Raw genomic sequence first — 23,530 nt, 5'->3', positions numbered from 1 at the left:
ACCATCAGCGCCACAGGGAGTTCAAACATTGGTGCCACTCTCAGTTGGTACCTTCAGAAACCTGGACAGCCTCCTAAACTTCTTATATACACAGCTTCAACCTTGTTCTCAGGAACTCCGTCTAGATTCAGAGGCAGTAGATCTGGTTCTCAGTACACTTTAACCATCAGTGGTGTCCAGGCTGAAGATGCTGGAGATTATTACTGTCTGGGCTATCATGGTAGTTCAGGGTTCACACAGTGATTCAGAGCCATACAAAAACCTCCTTGAGCCTGACTGAAGGCTGCAGGTGCAGAGAGTTGATGAAGAGACTGTGATGAAGATAATTGGTCCAGTGAACACAACACAACAGTCATCAAGCAGAAACACAGTCAATCTAAATAAAAGTGAAAAATCTTCCATGTTATGACATGTAGCTTTTACTTAAATACTCATGTTTGAATCCTGTATTTCGAAGATCAGGACTGTTATGAGTCTGATTACAGAAACAAATGTTCAGCAGCATCTCCATGGTTTTGTATTTACCTGAATTTTACAGCCAAACAGGAAAAATCCATTTTTTAACACAATAAATACATTATTATAGCGTTTTCAAGCTTATATTTTATTTAGTTGTTAAGAAAGTGTTTGTAGAAGGCAGATGACTAAAAACCAAAGAAACGTGTTCTGTTCACATGTAGTTTTAGTAACACACATAAAAGTTTTCTGTTTGCTTGTTCTTGATAAAAAAAAACGGCAACAAGATGATGTTTTTATCAGCTGTGATTGTCGTCGTTATTTTTGAGCCAGAGTGAGAAGATTTTTATTTTTCTAAATTTCTTTATATCAATGTGAAAATAATTCTTGATTTTCTTTGATGGAAGACCAAATTGTTTTTTATGATTTTCCTCAAATTACAATTTATCCAAATCACCTGATCTTGAGGAGTTTTCAGACTCAGACTGATAAATCCAAGTCTGTAAGAGTTGGAAGGACTGTGTCCATCAGCACCACAGAAATTTCAGATATACATGATGATCTCAGTTGTTCCATCAGAAACCTGGACAGTCTCCAAAATATCTAATAAACAGAGCAACCTTTAGTAATTTTATTTTTAACCAGTAATTTACAACAAAGCATGAACAAATCCAACTGTTTCATACTATACATATATTTACTATGAACTAAAGACCAAATAAATAAATAAGTTGTTTAATACTATATGTGGCTATTTGCTTGATAAAAGTACATTGGCATGAATTTATGCAAAATACTGAGGATTTTGGGAAACAATGTGATGAAATTGTGAGGTTTGAAACAGATTAAATGAATAATGTGTTGTTCAGAGACTGCAGGTGGAAATCAGCAGCGTTGCTAAAGCCTGGTACCAAACATGTTTCTCTTTGAGGTAAATGTATTGCTGTTCATGTCCCTGTTAAAGGAATAAATTCACACTTAAATAAATACAAAGACAGTGATTTATTTAAAGCTGTTGTTGTTTGTTACAGTCATACATTGAGGAGTAAAAAGCACAACATGACTAAGATTAAAGCAGTTAAACATAAAAATGCTGAAGAAAAGCCACCAGTTTGATGAAAGATTAGAAGAGAGCAGATCTGAATCTTCATCCAGATCTTCATGGAAGCAGCAGCATGACATCCAGACAGGAAGTGCTGCTGAAGCTTTACTCTGAGCAGCGGTCAGGCTCCAGAGTTTGAGTGACAGGACTCTGTCCATTCTGACTGGCCTCACAGCTCACTGAGCCCACCTTCCTCCACTGGTCTGCAGGGAGGCTCAGGGTGCTGCTCCAGCTGTAGAGGCCGTCCCTCCCCAGGACCTCCTGGCTCTGTGACACCCCCGAGGACCTGCTGCTGCCCCCCACCTTCCAGCCCAGACTCCAAGTGGAGGGGAAGCCCCCAGTGGACAGACACACCAGTGTGACACTGCTCTGGTTCTCCTCCTCTTTGGAGGGAGGGAGGACGGTCAGGGTGGGCCGCACCACACCCACTAGAGGAGAGAGGAGGAGGAAAGACTCAGAAATGAAGAAGAATGCTGATAAAAGATCTAAAATAATAAATAATAATGATTATTGATCTTCATATGTGTCTCCTCCAGTGTGACAGTGAATAACTCGTCCCTGTGATGATTTTCTCATGTTTAAACTGACAGAGCTGAAACACGAACACAGCTCAAAGTTTGGCATCTGTCTCTTTCACTTCCTTTAAACTACATGGAAAATAAATGAACTATGAACACAACGTCCAACAGCATTTACTAATAACATAATATTTTTCTAAAACAAAATTTTTACCAGAAATATAAATGAATTTTGACATGAGGAAAAAAATGATAATGTAGATGTCAGAAGGTAAAGTTGACAGATTTTTTCTTTTAATGTCTCTATACTGAATTCAAAATAAGAAAATGCAAGTTCAAAGAAAATTGTCTAAACAATATTAAGAATAAAAACATGTTTTCCTGATTCTACAACACACGTGTCTACATCCCTGAAAGAATATTGATCTCTGCATCTTCTCAGACTGGGAGATCAGCTTTGTTCTATACAAAGAAAAAACTTACAAACTATTTATAACCAGAGAATTTGTTGGTATTAAATCAATATTGTAAACAAAATTATGTATTCAGTACTTTTTTAAACAAATAAAATATTTCAGGTACTTACAGTCAACGATGAGTTTGGTTCCTCCACCAAAAGTCCACCACAGTGATACAAACTCATTAAGTGGTCGTACAAAAACCTCCTGCACTCTGAACAAACATCTTTCCACTGAAAAGCAACTTAATCCAAGTTAAAATTTCACAACTTCTAATTTAGTTCATTTCCAAATTGATAACTTTAAGTTTGTGCTAATTTAAATAGTTTTATTTGGTTTTATTTAAACAGATTTAGAATAACAAAGCATTTGTTCTCCTGTACTACTTTTACATGTAAAATATTTCTTGTAAGTCTTTGAAAACATGTAAAAAAAAAATAGTTGTTTTTAAAAATCTTACTTTTAGAACAATAACAATAAGTTTGCAACAGTACATGTCACTAATAAAATACACAATAATTGAAAATGAAACGACACATACCAACCACAGTGAACCATTTTAATCCAACTACTGAAAATATTCAGTTGTATTTTAATATATGTCCTTCCTTTCTATGAGGATCATAGATGCATTAAATCCAGTAAAACAGTATTTCTCATGAGTTTATGTCCCACATGGTCTTCATTGTGTTGAGAGCAGAGAAATCATTTCCATAGAGAGGAGGCTTTGCATCATCAGCTGATCCTCCAGAGAACTGAGAAGGTTTATAGTCCTGTGAGTTCAACACTGCAGGACTCAGATCTGTCAGTCAACACAGCAGAAAGCACAACCACCATGACTCTCATCACCATCCTCATCTGGACGCTGGTCTGCTGCTGTTTTACAGGTTCATTCACTCAGCAACATTTCAAACATGATGTGCTGCCTTTTCTCTCATTTCTTTCTGCTGATAAATGAATGATGTGTTTTGTCTGCAGGATGCAGCGGTCAGGTGACTGTGACTCAGCCTCCAGTAGTGACTTTTACTCCAGGATCCACTGTTACTCTCAAATGTACGACCAGCTCTGCTGTGCATTCAAACTGTAATAATGTAGGCCAGTGCATGTTCTGGTATCAGCAGAAATCTGGACAGACTCCAAAGCTCCTAATAAGACAAGTGAACATAAGTCATACAGGAACACCATCTCGATTTAGTGGCAGTGGAAGCAGCTCTGATTTCTCTTTGACCATCAGTGGAGTTCTGGCTGAAGATGCTGCAGTTTATTACTGTAAGAGTGTACATTACATAAACAGTGCTTGGGTGTTCACACAGTGATTTGTAGTGGTACAAAAACCTCCTGCAGTCAGACTGCAGCAGGAACTACCTGCAGCTGCTGAAGAGGAAGAGAATGACACAAACCACTAAACACAGGGTTCACAGTAACATCACCAAGCATGTACATAAGAATACATTTCTTTTTAATATTATGTTGATTTCATTATTTACATGTAATGGTAAATACTGTTAGCTCAATAATTAATCAGCCACCTGTTTTTAGTCGTACTTTATTTAAAACAAATATTCAAAAATGAAAGAGACAGAAAGAAAAAGTGATGAATAAATAAGTTCATTTTTTCCACTAATAAATTACAACATCAATGAACAATTTGAAAATAATTTCCTTTCATGTTAACTTGGTTAAATCATAGTTATATTCAGAGTAAAGTGGAGTACGTTTCAGACTGAGGCTACCTTCTGATAGACATGTTTCTACTCTGTAGACCAGTGTCGCTTTTCTGGTTCTGTCTTGAATCAAATTTGTTTGTAGTGTGGTTATAAATAAGAAGGATGAAATACTTGAGACACTAAACTTTTTGTATTAAAATGTTTACAATAGTAATTAATAACCGTTTGCAGTTTTTACCTCCATCAAATGTATTTGTTTAGTAGTAGGATTAGTCTACTGAAAAGATTATTGACAGATCAGGATGGAGTTTCAGTGTAGAGACCATCATCTTAATTGTTGATGCATCCTGATGAGGATAAAACATTTTCTCTTTCAGCTTTGGTTGACGTGTTTTAGTCTGCTCTGTTTGAGCATGTAGTTCAATGAATATCTTAGTGCACCTCTTAGAACAACACTTTTTGACATTGATTCACTGGAAAATAATTATTTATTGCTTTGTTTTGTGTCTCAGTTAAAACAATGTACACATCATAGGTCATTATTTCATTATGTTCAATGGCAATTAATTAATTAACTTAGGAGCAACAGGAACATGTGACTGAGATCAAGCCAATAAATGTGGAGCTCCATAGAAGACATCAGTTCAATATCAAATGAAGTCTGAATGTTAACTAAACCCACATAATTACCTCTTCACTGATGTGACTGAGCTGGCAGATCATTTCATTTGCATATGACACATTTTCCCTCCTCACTCGAACACAGGTGTTTGTTTGAATGTGTTTCTTGTGTTTTGAATGACTGCAGTGCTTCACTGCTCCCAAAGCAGTTTAAAGTGAAGCAGAGAAGCATCTGAACGGCCTGTCTACAGCCAGATTAATCACAGTGAAGATGCTACTGACTCCACTGTTGATCACGCTGCTGCTTCCACTTCAAGGTAAGAAGTAATTAATGAAAACCTTTGAAAGTGAGCATCAAATTCATGAATGTTTTGTAATAAAAACCTGTTTTTGCTTGGTTCAATTTCCAGGATCAGATGGCAGTCCCTCTGTGAATCAGTCTCCTGTATCAAAGTCTGCTGGTTTGGGAGAGACGGTCTCTCTGAGCTGTACAGCCAGTTCAGGAGTTGGTGATGATCTCAGCTGGTACCTGCAGAAACCTGGACAGCCTCCCAAACTGCTGTTTTATAAAATCAGTGAACGTGAATCTGCCCCGAATCATTTCAGCAGCAGTGGATCTGAACCTGAATTCACTCTGACAATCAGAGGAGTTCAGGCTGATGATGCAGGAGATTATTACTGTATGGGTGTGTATAGCGGCCCGGTGTTCACACAGTGAAACAGAGTCGTACAAAAACCTCCTTCAGTCAGACCACAAAGTGTTGAAAGAGCAGCAGCTGTGAGTTTCTGCAGCAGACTCTGAGATGGATGACTGGTCCACTGAAGAGTCAGAGCTGGAAACAAAGTACATTCACACAAGCTCAGAAGTTAAGAAGCTTTAAAAAGAATTCACAGTGATTATTTATCTCAAGACATTTTAGTTATTTCCCCCAGCCTTCAGGTAACTTCTTTAATACTTTTCTTAAAAGTTGTCTCTTTGTAGTTAGAAAATAACTCCTAATGAAATATTGAACATAAAAAATATAAACACTTTTATTTTAATATGTAAGTACTGAATATCCAGTTAAAACACAGACCACTACATTAAGTCTGAATCATTGACTTAGAACATTTATTCATTTTTATTAATTCGGTCTTGTGTTAATAAAATGTAGATTAATGCTGATAACTTATTTGCCCTTTTTAATTACCATTTATGTGCTTAACTACCTATAATGTACTGTACTGGTTGTAAATTATGTAAAATAACGTATTATTTATTTATACAAATGATCAATAAATTCATGTTCATATTTTATTATAAAGATAATAAGCACTATTAAAATATTTATGTGGATCAATGTCAAATATTTTTGGGTCGTTTGAGCATTAAAACTTTCCTTAGAATATGATGAATATTTAAAAAATAAATAATTACTGCATGTGACCTTTAATTGCTGTAATTTTATTGAAAATCTGCCTTTTTATGACAAATCTTTATTTTATGTCTACAATTATATGACAAAGTTTACTTCATAGAAATTTTTTCTTTGTGTTTCCCAACAAAAACCTTTGAAGCTAATATATTAATTGTACTTCAAGAAAATGTTTGTTGAAAATGAGAATGAATAAAAGAAATAAGAAAGAAAGAAAAACATGAGGTTCTGTTCAGACAAAGTGTGTCCCGAATAAAAATCTGAAACAAAGGTGTGAAAATATATCTTAAAAATCCAACAGACTGTTTTAAATGTCCATCATATATGTCCTTGAAATGATAACTTTCCACTCTGAAAATAACAGGAAGCATCACTCAATGATATTCAGAACAAGCTTTATTAGCAAACAATGATCGACAACATACACACTCACATCCAGCTGCTGAGATGCACATTTTACTCTGTAAGTTGTTGTTATCACCACTTTACAGCAGTTTGTTCTGTGTCACACAAAGCTTTAGTTTCTTCTCCAAACATTAAAACTCATATTGATCAGAGCAGCAGGTGTGTTCCACCTGCTCCCCCACACACAGCTGCTGTCCTGGGCTTCGGTCGGCTCCTCTAGTCCACACACTGGCTCCTGTGGAGGGACTGGGTCTGTCTGTGGTCATGATGGAGGACCTTACAGGAGAACAGCTCTCCTTTCATCCAGCTCTCCTGGCTCAGGCTCAGGATGCTGCTGCTGCTGTAACGTCCACTCTTCTCCTCCTCTGAGCTGGTCAGGACCCCCTCTGTCACCTCTGTACCGTCCACCTCCCAGCTCACCACGGCTCCCTGAGGAGAGTAGCCGGTCAGCAGGCAGGCCAGCGTGGCCGACCCCTCAGAGATCTGCTCAGAGGAGGGGGGAAGCAGAGAGACTGAGGGCCTGACCATGGGGCCAGCTGGAGGGGAGAGCAGAGACACACAAGGAGCAGATTATCTTCTAATGTAGGACAGACAGCTGGACATGAGACACGTATGATACATGACAGAGACCAACATCACTGTGGATTAACTGAATGATACTGTGATCCCACAGAGGACAGAAGGAGGAAGATGGGAGGACATGAAGGTTTTATAATGAACACGTATGTATAACTTCATTTAAAGTTTTCATGTTGTCACAATGTTTGTCTCATGAAGAAATTTGACTAAAACTGATATAAACGACACAAGTTAAACCCATGTTATAACAATTAACTTTATAGCTGTCACTTTAAAAGTTTTGATGGAAAAATGTCTGCAGATAAAATCTCACATCTGTCCGTTTCACTTCCTTCTCAAACTAACGAACTGTAAAACTCAAACTACACTTATAATAAAACTGAATAAAACCATTTTTTACCCCTAAATTCAACCTCATTATATTTTGTATTCAACAACTTGAAAGTTTAAAGTGAAAAATCTTACAGGCATAATTATATGAATTTCCAAAACCAACTAAAGATGTAAACATATTTTATGAATCAATGTTCAGTTATATAAGAATATTTAAATAATATTATTACTTTCTACTTTTTACATTTTTCTGTTTTTTAGTCTATTTAAGCTCAGCATGAACTATCACTGCATGAATATGACGTGTTTTTACTGTTTTCAATGCAAACTGAAGATTTTAGCAACAAACCACAAATAATCAAAAACATCTAAGAGGATGCAAAATATTCTAAATAAATTTTAACAGGTTCTGAGTCAGCATATTTAAAAGATATTTGTTTTAACAGAAGATAAATGTTGGTACTTACAGTGAACGATGAGTTTGGTTCCTCCACCAAAAGTCCTCCACAGTGATACAAACTCATTAAGTGGCCGTACAAAAACCTCCTGCACTCTGAACAAAAATCTGTTCACTAAAAATCAACTTTATTCACGATAAAACTTCACTGTTTACCATTTATTTAACATATATAATGATTTAGCTCATGTCGCTTTAATCTATCAGGATTTAAAGACATTTTTAATTGTATTGTAGTATTTTAGATTGAAGAGACAGAAGATCTTTGTTTTAACATTTATCTGAAATTTAAGTTAAATTAATATGAAAGATCAAAAACACATCTCCAAATAGATTAATTAATAATATTTTAATAATAATTAGGAACAAAATAAGTATGATCTAACAATATTAAAGAGTAATACATTTTCAAAAATAAAAATAAATTCACACCAACCACATGAACCATTTTAATCCAAATGCTGAAAATATTTAGTCATTTTATATATTTCCTTTTGTTCTCTTAAAACATTTCAATCTATTTTCTCATGAATTTATGTCCCACATGGTCTTCATTGTGTTGAAAGCAGAGAAATCATTTCCATAGAGAGGAGGCTTTGCATCATCAGCTGATCCTCCAGAGAACTGAGAAGGTTTATAGTCCTGTGAGTTCAACACTGCAGGACTCAGATCTGTCAGTCAACACAGCAGAAAGCACAACCACCATGACTCTCATCACCATCCTCATCTGGACGCTGGCCTGCTGCTGTTTTACAGGTTCATTCACTCAGCAACATTTCAAACATGATGTGCTGCCTTTTCTCTCATTTCTTTCTGCTGATAAATGAATGATGTGTTTTGTCTGCAGGATGCAGCGGTCAGGTGACTGTGACACAGCCTCCAGTAGTGACAATTAGTCCAGGATCCACTGTTACTCTCAAATGTAGGACCAGTGAGCCTGTTTACATCTGCGCTGGTGTTGATTTGTGTCTATTCTGGTATCAGCACAAAATTGGACAGACTCCAAAGCTCCTCATTAAATATTTGAAAACACGTCATACAGGAACACCGTCTCGGTTTAGTGGCAGTGGAAGCAGCTCTGATTTCTCTTTGACCATCAGTGGACCTCTGGCTGAAGATGCTGCAGTGTATTACTGTAAGAGTGTACATTACATAAACAGTGATGATGTTTTCACACAGTGATTTGTAGTGGTACAAAAACCTCCTGCAGTCAGACTGCAGACACACTGAGCTGTTACAGCAGGAACTGACTGCAGCTGCTGAAGAGGAAGAGACTCGGACTCAGACCACTGAACACAGAACTCACAGTAACATCACCAAGCATGAAATACATTCACATGCATTTTCAACAATGTTCATATTTATAAAAGCAAGTCATAAATCTGCATTGTTTCCAGAAAGATCCCTCTAAATCAACACATCATTTTACACCAACACCATGAAAACAACAACAACAAAAGAAAAATCAAAAAGAAATTTATATCAGTAATTAGTTGTTTTTATCTGAAAGAGGAAAATAAAAAAAATGTCTCTAACATTTTCTTAGATGAACCTCATATTAAAATAAAATTATATTACACTGAACTTAAAGCTGTGAGCTGCCATGAGATTTCTGTGAATTGTGGAGAGAAAAATCAGCTGGTTTTTTTTTTTTTTTTTTTTTTTTTTTTTTTTTCATACTTATATCTGCAAATAACTAGAGTGTGCACATCTGTTTTATTTCTGTAAATATTTTATACCTTAGATCTTTTATTTATTATTTATTTCTATACTGCTCTCTCTGCACTGACACTGGGGATGGCTTAATCTCGTTGTACATGTGTATAATGACAATAAAAGGCATTCTATTCTATTCACATCAGACATTGAGGCTCTACACTGAAATTAAATAAGTTTAAATTATACTTGTAAAATCACAACACCTGTAAGTCTAAAAACCTCCAACACCATTGAAAATGAAATGAATTTACAAAAATGTAATCTTGGGGCCGTCAAAAACTTAGTTACAGCTCTGCAACAAACACACTCTGCCCCATTACAGGGACATACATGGTGGTGTGTCACACACAGGGATGGACTGACCATCTGGTATACTGGGCATCTTCCCAAAGGGCCGACGTGATTTATTGATCATTCATTGATCTGACTGGTCCATAACATTCAGTAAATCGGCGGCCCAACTAACCCTGGGCTGGGCCACTCAAATTTTTAAGCCCCACCCCCCTCTCGCTGTGGTCCCTGTGCCTGTGTAAGTCCAACCTGATCCCACAGAATTACATGAAATAACCAAAAGGTTTTAACATTTATTTAAATCTTTATTTCACATATTTCTGTGAGATCAGGCTGGAAAAAAACATACATCACAGAAATCATCAGAATAATTGAAAACATATTTATTTTTCCTGTTGATCAGGTCGTAGAAAGGTTTGAACCACCCGTCTTGATTGGATAGAAAATTCCTTCTAATTGAGGCCAATCAGTTAAGCTGAGGTATTTACATGATGTATTTTTACTCTGATTGGACTTTTGATTGGGTAAAAAAAATGCTCCATATAAACGCACCTGATGCCAAAGTATCTAAACCTCTTACACCTTTGTTTCCATCCTGTGTAAAATGTTCTACATGTGTTATCTAACACGTGGAGGAAGATGACAACTAAATAAAAACAAGGCTACTCAGAACAAGCCTTTTAGACATATATATATATATATATATATATATATATATATATATATATATATACACACATGCTTTTATTCCTCTTAAAAAACTTGAGCTTCAAGAAATGATGATCTCTTAAATCAAATCATTGAGTTTCATGACAATATGTAATAACTGTGTTAGTCCACAGCAGAAAATGCAGCAGGTTCACAACAAACATTCAAAAACTTTAAATTTACCACTTTTTTTGATTTGTTTTCTATTGTTTTCTTTCATTTCCACTATTGTTTTATCTCCACATCTGGCGAAATCATCAAAGTTGTGTCATGCCTATGTCTACCTTTCATAATCATACTTTATCATTTTGTCATTCTGTCACGTCTACTGAAAAACTGTTAAACTATCATATTTTCATGGATCCACAAACAACATTTTTGTCAACATTTAGCTACAAATTGTAAATTCCTTACTCTTTGCTTTAATTAAACTGTGATAAATTTAAACTTATTCTCCTGTACCATGTTAAAAACACTCATTAGGGGTTGGGGGCTGGACAGTGGTGCTATAACATGGTCTGTTATTCAAGAGAACCAAGTTTGAGTCCCTACTGGTCCAATGTTCTCCATGATCTCTTCATTTGGTCTTTACTGTCACTGTTGGTCACATTTAGATAATTAAAAAATGACATGGTTCAGTATAGATAAATACATTGTTAAATGTTTTCATCACATCACCTAAACAAAACTACATGAAATGGAAAACATGGTCATCTCATCATGTCTTCAGCTTTATTGCAGCACTACAACTTTGTAGAGGACAAACGTCCACATTTCTTGTGAGACTGTCACTGTCGTCTCAACTAAGCAAAGTTTTTCTGTTTCACTAAAACAGGTGTGTGTTTGCCGTGGTGAAAGTGTTTTGCATGATTTTATGCTTCTCTGCTCCTCACAGTTTAAGTTCCTCTGTCACAGAGAGTGTGAACCGTTTTCATGCTCACACACTGAAACCTGCATCAGGATGATGTTTCCAATAACTTTGACTGTTATGTTGGGTTTTCTGTGTCAGAGTGAGACATTTTCTTTCACTATTTTCCCTCTTTTTCAAATTTCTACAATTGTTAGAATAATTCTTGTTCTTATTTGGTCTAAGACTGTGTTTTGTCAGCTTAATGTTCTTTTTCTCATTTCAGAGTCGTCTGCCGACAATTTTCTGACTCAGGCTGATAAATCCAAGTCTGTCAGTGTTGGAGGGACTGTGACCATCAGCGCCACAGGGAGTTCAAACATTGGTGCCACTCTCAGTTGGTACCTTCAGAAACCTGGACAGCCTCCTAAACTTCTTATATATGTGTCTTCAACCTTGTTGTCAGGAACTCCGTCTAGATTCAGAGGCAGTAGATCTGGTTCTCAGTACACTTTAACCATCAGTGGTGTCCAGGCTGAAGATGCTGGAGATTATTACTGTCTGGGCTATCATGGTAGTGGAGTGTTCACACAGTGATTTAGAGCCGTACAAAAACCTCCTTGAGCCTGACTGAAGGCTGCAGGTGCAGAGTGATGATGAAGACACTGTGATGAAGATAACTGGTCCAGTGAACACAACACAACAGTCATCAAGCAGAAACACAGTCAAACTAAATAAAAGTGAAAAATCTTCCATGTTATGACATGTAGCTTTTACTTAAATACTCATGTTTGAATCCTGTATTTTGAAGATCAGGACTGTTATGAGTCTCATTACAGAAACAAATGTTCAACAGTATCTCCATGGTTTTGTGTTTACCCGAATTTTACAGCCAAACAGGAAAAATCAATTTTCTTAACACAATAAATACATTATTATAGCGTTTTCAAGCTTATATTTTATTTAGATTTTAGGAAAGTGTTTGTAGAAAGCAGATGACTAAAAACCAAAGAAACATGTTCTGTTCACATGTAGTTTTAGTAACACACATAAAAGTTTTTTTTTTATGGTTTTTATATAAAAAAAAACTGCAACAAGATGATGTTTTTATCAGCTGTGATTGTCGTCGGGATTTCTGAGCCAGAGTCAGAAGATTTTTATTTTCCTAAATTTCTTTATTTCAATGTGAAATTAATACTTGATTTTCTTTGATGGATGACCAAATAGTTTTTTATGATTTTCCTCAAATTATAATTTATCCAAATCACCTGATCTTGATGAGTTTTCAGACTCAGACTGATAAATCCAAGTCTGTAAGAGTTGGAAGGACTGTGTCCATCAGCACCACAGAAATTTCAGATATACATGATGATCTCAGTTGTTCCTTCAGAAACCTGGACAGTCTTGAAAATATCTAATATACAGAGTAAACTTTTGTAATTTTATTTTTAACCAATAATTTACAACAAACCATGAACAATCATAGTTTACATATATTTACTATGAACTAATGATCAAATAAGTAAATAGGCTGGTTCATACTAATTGTTGCTATTTGCTTGATAAAAGTACATTGGCATGAATTTATGCAAAATACTGTGGATTTTGGGAAACAATGTGATGAAATTGTGAGGTTTGAAACAGATTAAATGAATAATGTGTTGTTCAGAGACTGCAGGTGGAAATCAGCAGCGTTGCTAAAGCCTGGTACCAAACATGTTTCTCTTTGAGGTAAATGTATTGCTGTTCATGTCCCTGTTAAAGGAATAAATTCACACTTAAATAAATACAAAGACAGTGATTTATTTAAAGCTGTTGTTGTTTGTTACAGTCATACATTGAGGAGTAAAAAGCACAACATGACTAAGATTAAAGCAGTTAAACATAAAAATGCTGAAGAAAAGCCACCAGTTTGATGAAAGATTAGAAGAGAGCAGATCTGAATCTTCATCCAGATCTTCATGGAAGCAGCAGCATGACATCCAGACAGGAAGTGCTGCTGAAGCTTTACTCTGAGCAGCGGTCAGGCTCCAGAGTTTGAGTGACAGGACTCTGTCCATTCTGACTGGCCTCACAGCTCACTGAGCCCACCTTCCTCCACTGGTCTGCAGGGAGGCTCAGGGTGCTGCTCCAGCTGTAGAGGCCGTCCCTCCCCAGGACCTCCTGGCTCTGTGACACCCCCGAGGACCTGCTGCTGCCCCCCACCTTCCAGCCCAGACTCCAAGTGGAGGGGAAGCCCCCAGTGGACAGACACACCAGTGTGACACTGCTCTGGTTCTCCTCCTCTTTGGAGGGAGGGAGGACGGTCAGGGTGGGCCGCACCACACCCACTAGAGGAGAGAGGAGGAGGAAAGACTCAGAAATGAAGAAGAATGCTGATAAAAGATCTAAAATAATAAATAATAATGATTATTGATCTTCATATGTGTCTCCTCCAGTGTGACAGTGAATAACTCGTCCCTGTGATGATTTTCTCATGTTTAAACTGACAGAGCTGAAACACGAACACAGCTCAAAGTTTGGCATCTGTCTCTTTCACTTCCTTTAAACTACATGGAAAATAAATGAACCATGAACACAACGTCAAACAGCATTTACTGATAAAATAATGTTTTTCTGAAACAGAATTTTAAATAAAAATTTTAACCAGAAATATAAATGAATTTTGACATGAGGAAAAAAAAATGATAATGTAGATGTCAGAAGGTAAAGTTGACAGATTCTTTCTTTTAATGTCTCTATACTGAATTCAAAATAAGAAAATGCAAGTTCAAAGAAAATCGTCTAAACAATATTAAGAATAAAAACATGTTTTCCTGATTCTACAACACACGTGTTTACATCCCTGAAAGAATATTGATCTCTGCATCTTCTCAGACTGGGAGATCAGCTTTGTTCTATACAAAGAAAATCTTAAAAACTATTTATAACCAGAGAATTTGTTGGTATTAAATCAATATTGTAAACAAAATTATGCATTCAGTACTTTTTAACCAAATAAAATATTTCTGGTACTTACAGTCAACGATGAGTTTGGTTCCTCCACCAAAAGTCCACCACAGTGATACAAACTCATTAAGTGGTCGTACAAAAACCTCCTGCACTCTGAACAAACATCTTTCCACTGAAAATCAACTTAATCCAAGTTAAAATTTCACAATTTCTAATTTAGTTCATTTCCACATTGATAACTTAAAGTTTGTGCTAATTTAAATAGTTTTATTTGGTTTTATTTAAACAGATTTAGAATAACAAAGCATTTGTTCTCCTGTACTACATTTACATGTAAAATATTTCCTGTAAATCTTTGAAAACATGTAAAAATATAGATGTTTTTAAAAATCTTACTTTTTGAACAATAACAATAAGTTTGCAACAGTACATGTCACTAATAAAATACACAATAACTGAAAATAAAAAGACACATACTAACCACAGTGAACCATTTTAATCCAACTACTGAAAATATTCAGTTGTATTTTAATATATGTCCTTCCTTTCTATGAAGATCATAGATGCATTAAATCCAGTAAAACAGTATTTCTAATGAGTTTATGTCCCACATGGTCTTCATTGTGTTGAGAGCAGAGAAATCATTTCCATAGAGAGGAGGCTTTGCATCATCAGCTGATCCTCCAGAGAACTGAGAAGGTTTATAGTCCTGTGAGTTCAACACTGCAGGACTCAGATCTGTCAGTCAACACAGCAGAAAGCACAACCACCATGACTCTCATCACCATCCTCATCTGGACGCTGGCCTGCTTCTGTTTTACAGGTTCATTCACTCAGCAACATTTCAAACATGATGTGCTGCCTTTTCTCTCATTTCTTTCTGCTGATAAATGAATGATGTGTTTTGTCTGCAGGATGCAGCGGTCAGGTGACTGTGACTCAGCCTCCAGTAGTGACATTTACTCCAGGATCCACTGTTACTCTCAAATGTACAACAAGTCAAGCTGTTCACAGATATTCTGATGGTGATGAGGGTTTGTTCTGGTATGAACAGAAACCTGGACAGCCTCCAAAGCTCCTGATAAATTACGTGAAAAAGCTTCATACAGGAACGCCACCTCGGTTTAGTGGCAGTGGAAGCAGCTCTGACTTCTCTTTGACCATCAGTGGAGTTCTGGCTGAAGATGCTGCAGTTTATTACTGTAAGAGTCTACATAAAGTTGGTGACACATGGCCGTTCACACAGTGATTTGTAGTGGTACAAAAACCTCCTGCAGTCAGACTGCAGACACACTGAGCTGTTACAGCAGGAACTGACTGCACCACTGAACACAGAACTCACAGTAACATCACCAAGAAACATGTACATAAGAATACATTTCTTTTAATCATATTTAATTTCACTATTTACATTTAAAGGTAAATACTGTAAGCTCAATAATTAATCAGCCAGCTGTTTTTACTGTTATTTTATTCAATACAAATCTCCATAAATGGAAGAAATGAGTGATAATTAAATGATCCAGTCAGTTGATTACTTTCCAGTTACAGCATAAATTGTTGGTTTAAAAATAATTTACTTTGATGTTAACTTGGTTAAATCATAGTTATATTCAGAGTAAAGTGGAGTACGTTTCAGACTGAGGCTACCTTCTGATAGACATGTTTCTACTCTGTAGACCAGTGTCGCTTTTCTGGTTCTCTCTTAAACCAAATTTGTTTGTAGTGTGGTTATAAATAAGAAGGATGAAATACTTGAGACACTAAACTTTATGTATTAAAATGTTTACAATAGTAATTAATAACCGTTTGCAGTTTTTACCTCCATCAAATGTATTTGTTTAGTAGTAGGATTAGCCTACTGAAAAGATTATTGACAGATCAGGATGGAGTTTCAGTGTAGAGACCATCATCTTAATTGTTGATGCATCCTGATGAGGATAAAACATTTTCTCTTCCAGCTTTGGTTGACGTGTTTTAGTCTGCTCTGTTTGAGCATGTAGTTCAATGAATATCTTAATACACCTCTTAGAACAACACTTTTTGACATTGATTCACTGGAAAATAATTATTTATTGCTTTGTTTTGTGTCTCAGTTAAAACAATGTACACATCATAGGTCACTATTTCATTATGTTCAATGGCAATTAATTAATTAACTTAGGAGCAACAGGAACATGTGACGGAGATCAAGCCAATAAATGTGGAGCTCCATAGAAGACATCAGTTCAATATCAAATGAAGTCTGAATGTTAACTAAACCCACATAATTACCTCTTCACTGATGTGACTGAGCTGGCAGATCATTTCATTTGCATATGACACATTTTCCCTCCTCACACAAACACAGGTGTTTGTTTGAATGTGTTTCTTGTGTTTTGAATGACTGAAGTGCTTCACTGCTCCCAAAGCAGTTTAAAGTGAAGCAGAGAAGCATCTGAACGGCCTGTCTACAGCCAGATTAATCACAGTGAAGATGCTACTGACTCCACTGTTGATCACGCTGCTGCTCCCACTTCAAGGTAAGAAGTAATTAAGGAAAACCTTTGAAAATGAGCATCAAATTCATGAATGTTTTGTAATAAAAACCTGTTTTTGCTTGGTTCAATTTCTAGGATCAGATGGCAGTCCCTCTGTGAATCAGTCTCCGGTATCAAAGTCTGCTGGTTTGGGAGAGACGGTCTCTCTGAGCTGTACAGCCAGTTCAGGAGTTGATGATGATCTCAGCTGGTACCTGCAGAAACCTGGACAGCCTCCCAAACTGCTGTTTTATAAAATCAGCAGACGTAAATCTGCCCCGAATCATTTCAGCAGCAGTGGATCTGAGCCTGAATTCACTCTGACAATCAGTGGAGTTCAGGCTGATGATGCAGGAGATTATTACTGTATGGGTGCGTATGCAGAAGGGTTCACACAGTGAAACAGAGTCGTACAAAAACCTCCTTCAGTCAGACCACAAAGTGTTGAAAGAGCAGCAGCTGTGAGTTTCTGCAGCAGACTCTGAGATGGATGACTGGTCCACTGAAGAGTCAGAGCTGGATACAAAGTACATTCACACAAGCTCAGAAGTTAAGAAGCTTTAAAAAGAATTCACAGTGATTATTTATCTCAAGACATTTTAGTTATTTCCCCCAGCCTTCAGTTCACTTCTTTAATACTTTTCTTAAAAGTTGTCTCTTTGTAGTTAGAAAATAACTCCTAATGAAAAATTGAGCATAAAAAATATAAACACTTTTATTTTCATAAATAAGTACTGAATATCCAGTTAAAACACAGACCACTACATTAAGTCTGAATCGCCGACTTAGAACATTTATTCATTTTTATCAGTTCAGTTTTGTGTTAATAAAATGTAGATTAATGCTGAGAACTTATTTGTCCTTTTTAATTACCATTTATGTGCTTAACTACCTATAATGTACTGTACTGGTTGTAAATTAGGCAACATAATGTATTATTTATTTATACAAATTATCAATAAATTCATGTTTTTATTTTATTATAAAGACAATAAACACTATTAAAATATTTATGTGAATCAATGTCAAATATTTTTGGGTCATTTGAGCATTAAAACTTTCCTTAGAATATGATGAATATTTAAACAATAAATAATTACTGCATGTGACCTTTTATTGCTGTAATTTTATTGAAAATCTGCCTTTTTATGACAAATCTTTATTTTATGTCTACAATTATATGACAAAGTTGACTTCATATAAATTTTTCCTTTGTGTTTCCCAACAAAAACCTTTGAAGCTAACATATTAATTGTACATCAAAAAAATGTTTGTTGAAAATGAGAATGAATAAAAGAAAAAAGAAAGAAAGAAAAACATGAGGTTCTGTTCAGACAAACACGTTCAGACAAAGTGTGTCCTGAATAAAAATCTGAAACAAAGGTGTGAAAATATATCTTAAAAATCCAACAGACTGTTTTAAATGTCCATCTTATATGTCCTTGAAATGATAACTTTCCTCTCTGAAAATAACAGGAAGCATCACTCAATGATATTTAGAACAAGCTTTATTAGCAAACAATGATCGACAACATACACACTCACATCCAGCTGCTGAGATGCACATTTTACTCTGTAAGTTGTTGTTACCACCACTTTACAGCAGTTTGTTCTGTGTCACACAAAGCTTTAGTTTCTTCTACAAACATTAAAACTCATATTGATCAGAGCAGCAGGTGTGTTCCACCTGCTCCCCCACACACAGCTGCTGTCCTGGGCTTCGGTCGGCTCCTCTAGTCCACACACTGGCTCCTGTGGAGGAACTGGGTCTGTCTGTGGTCATGATGGAGGACCTTACAGGAGAACAGCTCTCCTTTCATCCAGCTCTTCTGGCTCAGGCTCAGGATGCTGCTGCTGCTGTAACGTCCACTCTTCTCCTCCTCTGAGCTGGTCAGGACCCCCTCTGTCACCTCTGTACCGTCCACCTCCCAGCTCACCACGGCTCCCTGAGGAGAGTAGCCGGTCAGCAGGCAGGACAGCGTGGCCGACCCCTCAGAGATCTGCTCAGAGGAGGGAGGAAGCAGAGAGACTGAGGGCCTGACCATGGGGCCAGCTGGAGGGGAGAGCAGAGACACACAAGGAGCAGATTATCTTCTAATGTAGGACAGACAGCTGGACATGAGACACGTATGATACATGACAGAGACCAACATCACTGTGGATTAACTGAATGATACTGTGATCCCACAGAGGACAGAAGGAGGAAGATGGGAGGACATGAAGGTTTTATGATGAACACACATGTATAACTTCATTTACAGTTTTCATGCTGTCACCATGTTTGTCTCATGAAGAAATTTGACTAAAACTGATATAAACGACACAAGTTAACCCATGTTATAACAATTAACTTTATAGCTGTCACTTTAAAAGTTTTGATGGAAAAATGTCTGCAGATAAAATCTCACATCTGTCCGTTTCACTTCCTTCTCAAACTAACGAACTGTAAAACTCAAACTACACTTATTATAAAACTGAATAAAACCATTTTTTACCCCGAAATTCAACCTCATTATATTTTGTATTCAACAACTTGAAAGTTTAAAGTGAAAAATCTTACAAGCATAATTATGTGAATTTCCAAAACCAACTAAATGTGTAAACATATTTTATGAATCAATATTCAGTTATATAAGAATATTTAAATAATATTATTACTTTCTACTTTTTAAATTTTTCTGTGTTATTGTCCATTTAAGCTCAGCATGAACTATCACTGCATGAATATGACGTGTTTTTACTGTTTTCAATGCAAACTGAAGATTTTAGCGACAAACCACAAATAACCAAAAACATCTAAGAGGATGCAAAATATTCTTAATAAATTTTAACAGGTTCTGAGTCAGCATATTTAAAAGATATTTGTTTTAACAGAAGATAAATGTTGGTACTTACAGTGAACAATGAGTTTGGTTCCTCCACCAAAAGTCCACCACAGTGATACAAACTCATTAAGTGGTCGTACAAAAACCTCCTGCAGTGTGAACAAACATCTGTTCACTGAAAATCAACTTAAACCAAGTTAAAATTTCACAATTTCTAATTTAGTTCATTTCCACACTGATAACTTAAAGTTTGTGCTAATTTAAATAGTTTTATTTGGTTTTATTTAAACAGATTTAGAATAAAGAAGCATTTGTTCTCCTGTACTACATTTACATGTAAAATATTTCTTGTAAATCTTTGAAAACATGTAAAAATACAGACGTTTTTGAAAATCTTATTTTTAAAACGATAATAAGTTTGCAACAGTCCATGTTACTAATAAAATACACAAAAATGGAAAATGAAAAGACACATACCAACCACAGTGAACCATTTTAATCCAACTACTGAAAATATTCAGTTGTATTTTAATATATGTCCTTCCTTTCCATGAAGATCATAGATGCATTAAATCCAGTAAAACAGTATTTCTCATGAGTTTATGTCCCACATTGTCTTCATTGTGTTGAGAGCAGAGGAATCATTTCCATAGAGAGGAGGCTTTGCATCATCAGCTGATCCTCCAGAGAACTGAGAAGGTTTATAGTCCTGTGAGTTCAACACTGCAGGACTCAGATCTGTCAGTCAACACAGCAGAAAGCACAAGCACCATGACTCTCATCACCATCCTCATCTGGACGCTGGCCTGCTGCTGTTTTACAGGTTCATTCACTCAGCAACATTTCAAACATGATGTGCTGCCTTTTCTCTCATTTCTTTCTGCTGATAAATGAATGATGTGTTTTGTCTGCAGGATGCAGCGGTCAGGTGACTGTGTCTCAGCCTCCAGTAGTGACTTTTACTCCAGGATCCACTGTTACTCTCAAATGTAGGACCAGTGAGCCTGTTTACATCTGCGGTGGTGTTGATTTGTGTCTATTCTGGTATCAGCACATACCTGGACAGACTCCAAAGCTCCTCATTAGACATTTGAAAACACTTCATACAGGAACACCGTCTCGGTTTAGTGGCAGTGGAAGCAGCTCTGATTTCTCTTTGACCATCAGTGGAGCTCTGGCTGAAGATGCTGCAGTTTATTACTGTCAGAGTGTACACAGTGGCCCAGTGTTCACACAGTGATTTGTAGTGGTACAAAAACCTCCTGCAGTCAGACTGCAGACACACTGAGCTGTTACAGCAGGAACTGACTGCAGCTGCTGAAGAGGAAGAGACTCGGACTCAGACCACTGAACACAGAGCTCACAGTAACATCACCAAGCATGAAATACATTCACATGCATTTTCAACAATGTTCATATTTATAAACGGAAGTCATAAATCTGTATTATTTCCAGAAAGATCCCTCTAAATCAACACATCATTTTACACCAACATCATGAAAACAACAACAAAAAAAAAGAAAATTCCAAAATAAATTGGTATTAGTAGTTAGTTGTTTTTATCTGAAAGAAGAAAATAAAAATGGTCTCTAACATTTTCTTAGATGATCCTCATATTAAAATAACACTATATTACACTTAACTTAAAGCTGTGAGCTGCCATGAGATTTCTGTGAATTGTGGAGAGAAAAATCAGCTGATTGATCACATCAGACATTGAGGCTCTACACTGAAATTAAATAAGTTTATGATATTTAGTGCTGCCAGCCTTGTGTGTCTTAGTAAGTAGTAGTAGTAAGTCTAAAAACCTCTAACAGCATTTAAAATGAAATGAACTTACAAAAATTTAATCTTAGGGCCATCAACAACTTAGTTACAGCTCTGCATCAAACACACTCTGCCCCATTACAGGGCCGTACGCGGTGGTGTGTCACACACTGGGATGGACTGACCATTTGGTATACTGGGCATCTTCCCAATGGACCGACGTGATTTATTGATCATTTATTGATCTGACTGGTCCATAACACTCAGTAAATCGGCGGCCCAACTAACCCTGGGCTGGGCCACTCAAATTTTTAAGCCCCACCCCCTCTCGCTGTGGTCCCTGTGCCTGTGTAAGTCCAACCTGATCCCACAGAATTACATGAAATAACCAAAAGGTTTCAACATTTATTTAAGACTTTATTTCACATATTTCTGTGAGATCAGGTTGGACAAAAACATACATCACAGAAATGATCAGAATAATTGAAAACATGTTTATTTTTCCTGTTGATCTGAATGTAGAAAGGTTTGAACCACCCGTCTTGATTGGATAGAAAATTCCTTCTAATTGAGGCCAATCAGTTAAACTGAGGTATTTACATGATGTATTTTTACTCTGATTGGACCTTTGATCGGATAAAAAAAAAATCTCCATATAAACGCACCTGATGACAAAGTATCTAAACCTCTTACACCTTTGTTACCATCCTGTGTAAAATGTTCTACGTGTGTTATCTAACACGTGGAGGAAGATGACAACTAAATGAAAACAAGGCTGTTAAGAACAAGTCAAATTTTATCTTGGTTGATGTTCAGTCTTGATAAAGTTTGTAAACTGCAAGCTCCATGAAATATAGATAAAAACAATTTATTAAAAAATTTAAAATCGTCAAAGTTGTGTCATGCCTATGTCTACCTTTCATAATCATACTTTATCATTTTGTCATTCTGTCACGTCTACTGAAAAACTGTTAAACTATCATATTTTCATGGATCCACAAACATCATGTGTCAACATTTACCTACAAATTGTAAATTTCTTACTCTTTGCTTTAATTAAACTGTGATAAATTTAAACTTATTCTCCTGTACCATGTTAAAAACACTCATTAGGGGTTGGGGGCTGGACAGTGGTGCTATAACATGGTCTGTTATTCAAGAGAACCAAGTTTGAGTCCCAACTGGTCCAATGTTCTCCATGATCTCTTCATTTGGACTTTACTGTCACTGTTGGTCACATTTAGATAATTAAAAAATGACATGGTTCAGTATAGATAAATACATTGTTAAATGTTTTCATCACATCACCTCAACAAAACTACATGAAATGGAAAACATGGTCATCTCATCATGTCTTCAGCTTTATTGCAGCACTACAACGTTGTAGAGGACAAACGTCCACGTTTCTTGTGAGATTGTCACTGTCGTCTCAACTAAGCAAAGTTTTTTCTGTTTCACTAAAACAGGTGTGTGTTTGCCGTGGTGAAAGTGTTTTGCATGATTTTATGCTTCTCTGCTCCTCACAGTTTAAGTTCCTCTGTCACAGAGAGTCTGAACCGTTTTCATGCTCACACACTGAAACCTGCATCAGGATGATGTTTCCAATAACTTTGACTGTTATGTTGGGTTTTCTGTGTCAGAGTGAGACATTTTCTTTCACTATTTTTCCCTCTTTTTCAAATTTCTACAATTGTTAGAATAATTCTTGTTCTTATTTGGTCTAAGACTGTGTTTTGTCAGCTTAATGTTCTTTTTCTCATTTCAGAGTCGTCTGCCAACAATTTTCTGACTCAGGCTGATAAATCCAAGTCTGTCAGTGTTGGAGGGACTGTGACCATCAGCGCCACAGGGAGTTCAAACATTGGTGCTGATCTCAGTTGGTACCTTCAGA

At 36.4% G+C, this 23,530-nt stretch overlaps 1 protein-coding gene and 6 gene segments (V, D, J or C); 3 read left to right on the top strand and 4 right to left on the bottom strand.

Annotated features, from left to right (window-relative positions):
- Window positions 1–1,443: 1,443 nt before the first annotated feature.
- LOC121631621 lies at window positions 1,444–3,719 on the bottom strand. The segment is given in 4 exon segments: window positions 1,444–1,986; window positions 2,663–2,778; window positions 3,210–3,336; window positions 3,698–3,719. Coding segments are annotated over 4 exon segments (588 nt in total).
- Window positions 3,720–4,837: 1,118 nt separating this feature from the next.
- On the top strand, window positions 4,838–6,080 carry LOC121631046. The segment is given in 2 exon segments: window positions 4,838–5,139; window positions 5,233–6,080. Coding segments are annotated over 2 exon segments (354 nt in total).
- Window positions 6,081–6,619: 539 nt separating this feature from the next.
- On the bottom strand, window positions 6,620–8,566 carry LOC121631620. The segment is given in 3 exon segments: window positions 6,620–7,178; window positions 8,022–8,119; window positions 8,556–8,566. Coding segments are annotated over 3 exon segments (429 nt in total).
- A 21-nt stretch (window positions 8,567–8,587) lies between these two features.
- Window positions 8,588–12,608, top strand: LOC121631619. Its single transcript, XM_041972627.1, has 5 exons — window positions 8,588–8,767; window positions 8,859–8,942; window positions 9,112–9,146; window positions 11,487–11,739; window positions 11,863–12,608. Exons 1-5 carry the CDS (start codon window positions 8,716–8,718, stop codon window positions 12,171–12,173), a joined length of 735 nt encoding a protein of 244 aa, XP_041828561.1. The 5' UTR covers window positions 8,588–8,715; the 3' UTR covers window positions 12,174–12,608.
- A 755-nt stretch (window positions 12,609–13,363) lies between these two features.
- On the bottom strand, window positions 13,364–14,707 carry LOC121631618 (the record flags this gene model as incomplete). The annotated part of the segment is given in 2 exon segments: window positions 13,364–13,906; window positions 14,596–14,707. Coding segments are annotated over 2 exon segments (435 nt in total), but the record flags the coding sequence as incomplete, so codon positions are not given.
- Window positions 14,708–16,912: 2,205 nt separating this feature from the next.
- Window positions 16,913–17,818, top strand: LOC121631047. The segment is given in 2 exon segments: window positions 16,913–17,050; window positions 17,144–17,818. Coding segments are annotated over 2 exon segments (351 nt in total).
- Window positions 17,819–18,350: 532 nt separating this feature from the next.
- LOC121631617 lies at window positions 18,351–21,843 on the bottom strand. The segment is given in 3 exon segments: window positions 18,351–19,100; window positions 19,943–20,047; window positions 21,825–21,843. Coding segments are annotated over 3 exon segments (444 nt in total).
- Window positions 21,844–23,530: the final 1,687 nt, after the last annotated feature.

This window comes from Melanotaenia boesemani, chromosome 20, assembly GCF_017639745.1.
Source record: "Melanotaenia boesemani isolate fMelBoe1 chromosome 20, fMelBoe1.pri, whole genome shotgun sequence".
NCBI classification, from domain to species: domain Eukaryota; kingdom Metazoa; phylum Chordata; class Actinopteri; order Atheriniformes; family Melanotaeniidae; genus Melanotaenia; species Melanotaenia boesemani.
The sequence above is the reverse complement of the archived record's forward strand: the minus strand, read 5'-3'. Positions and strand labels throughout refer to the sequence as shown.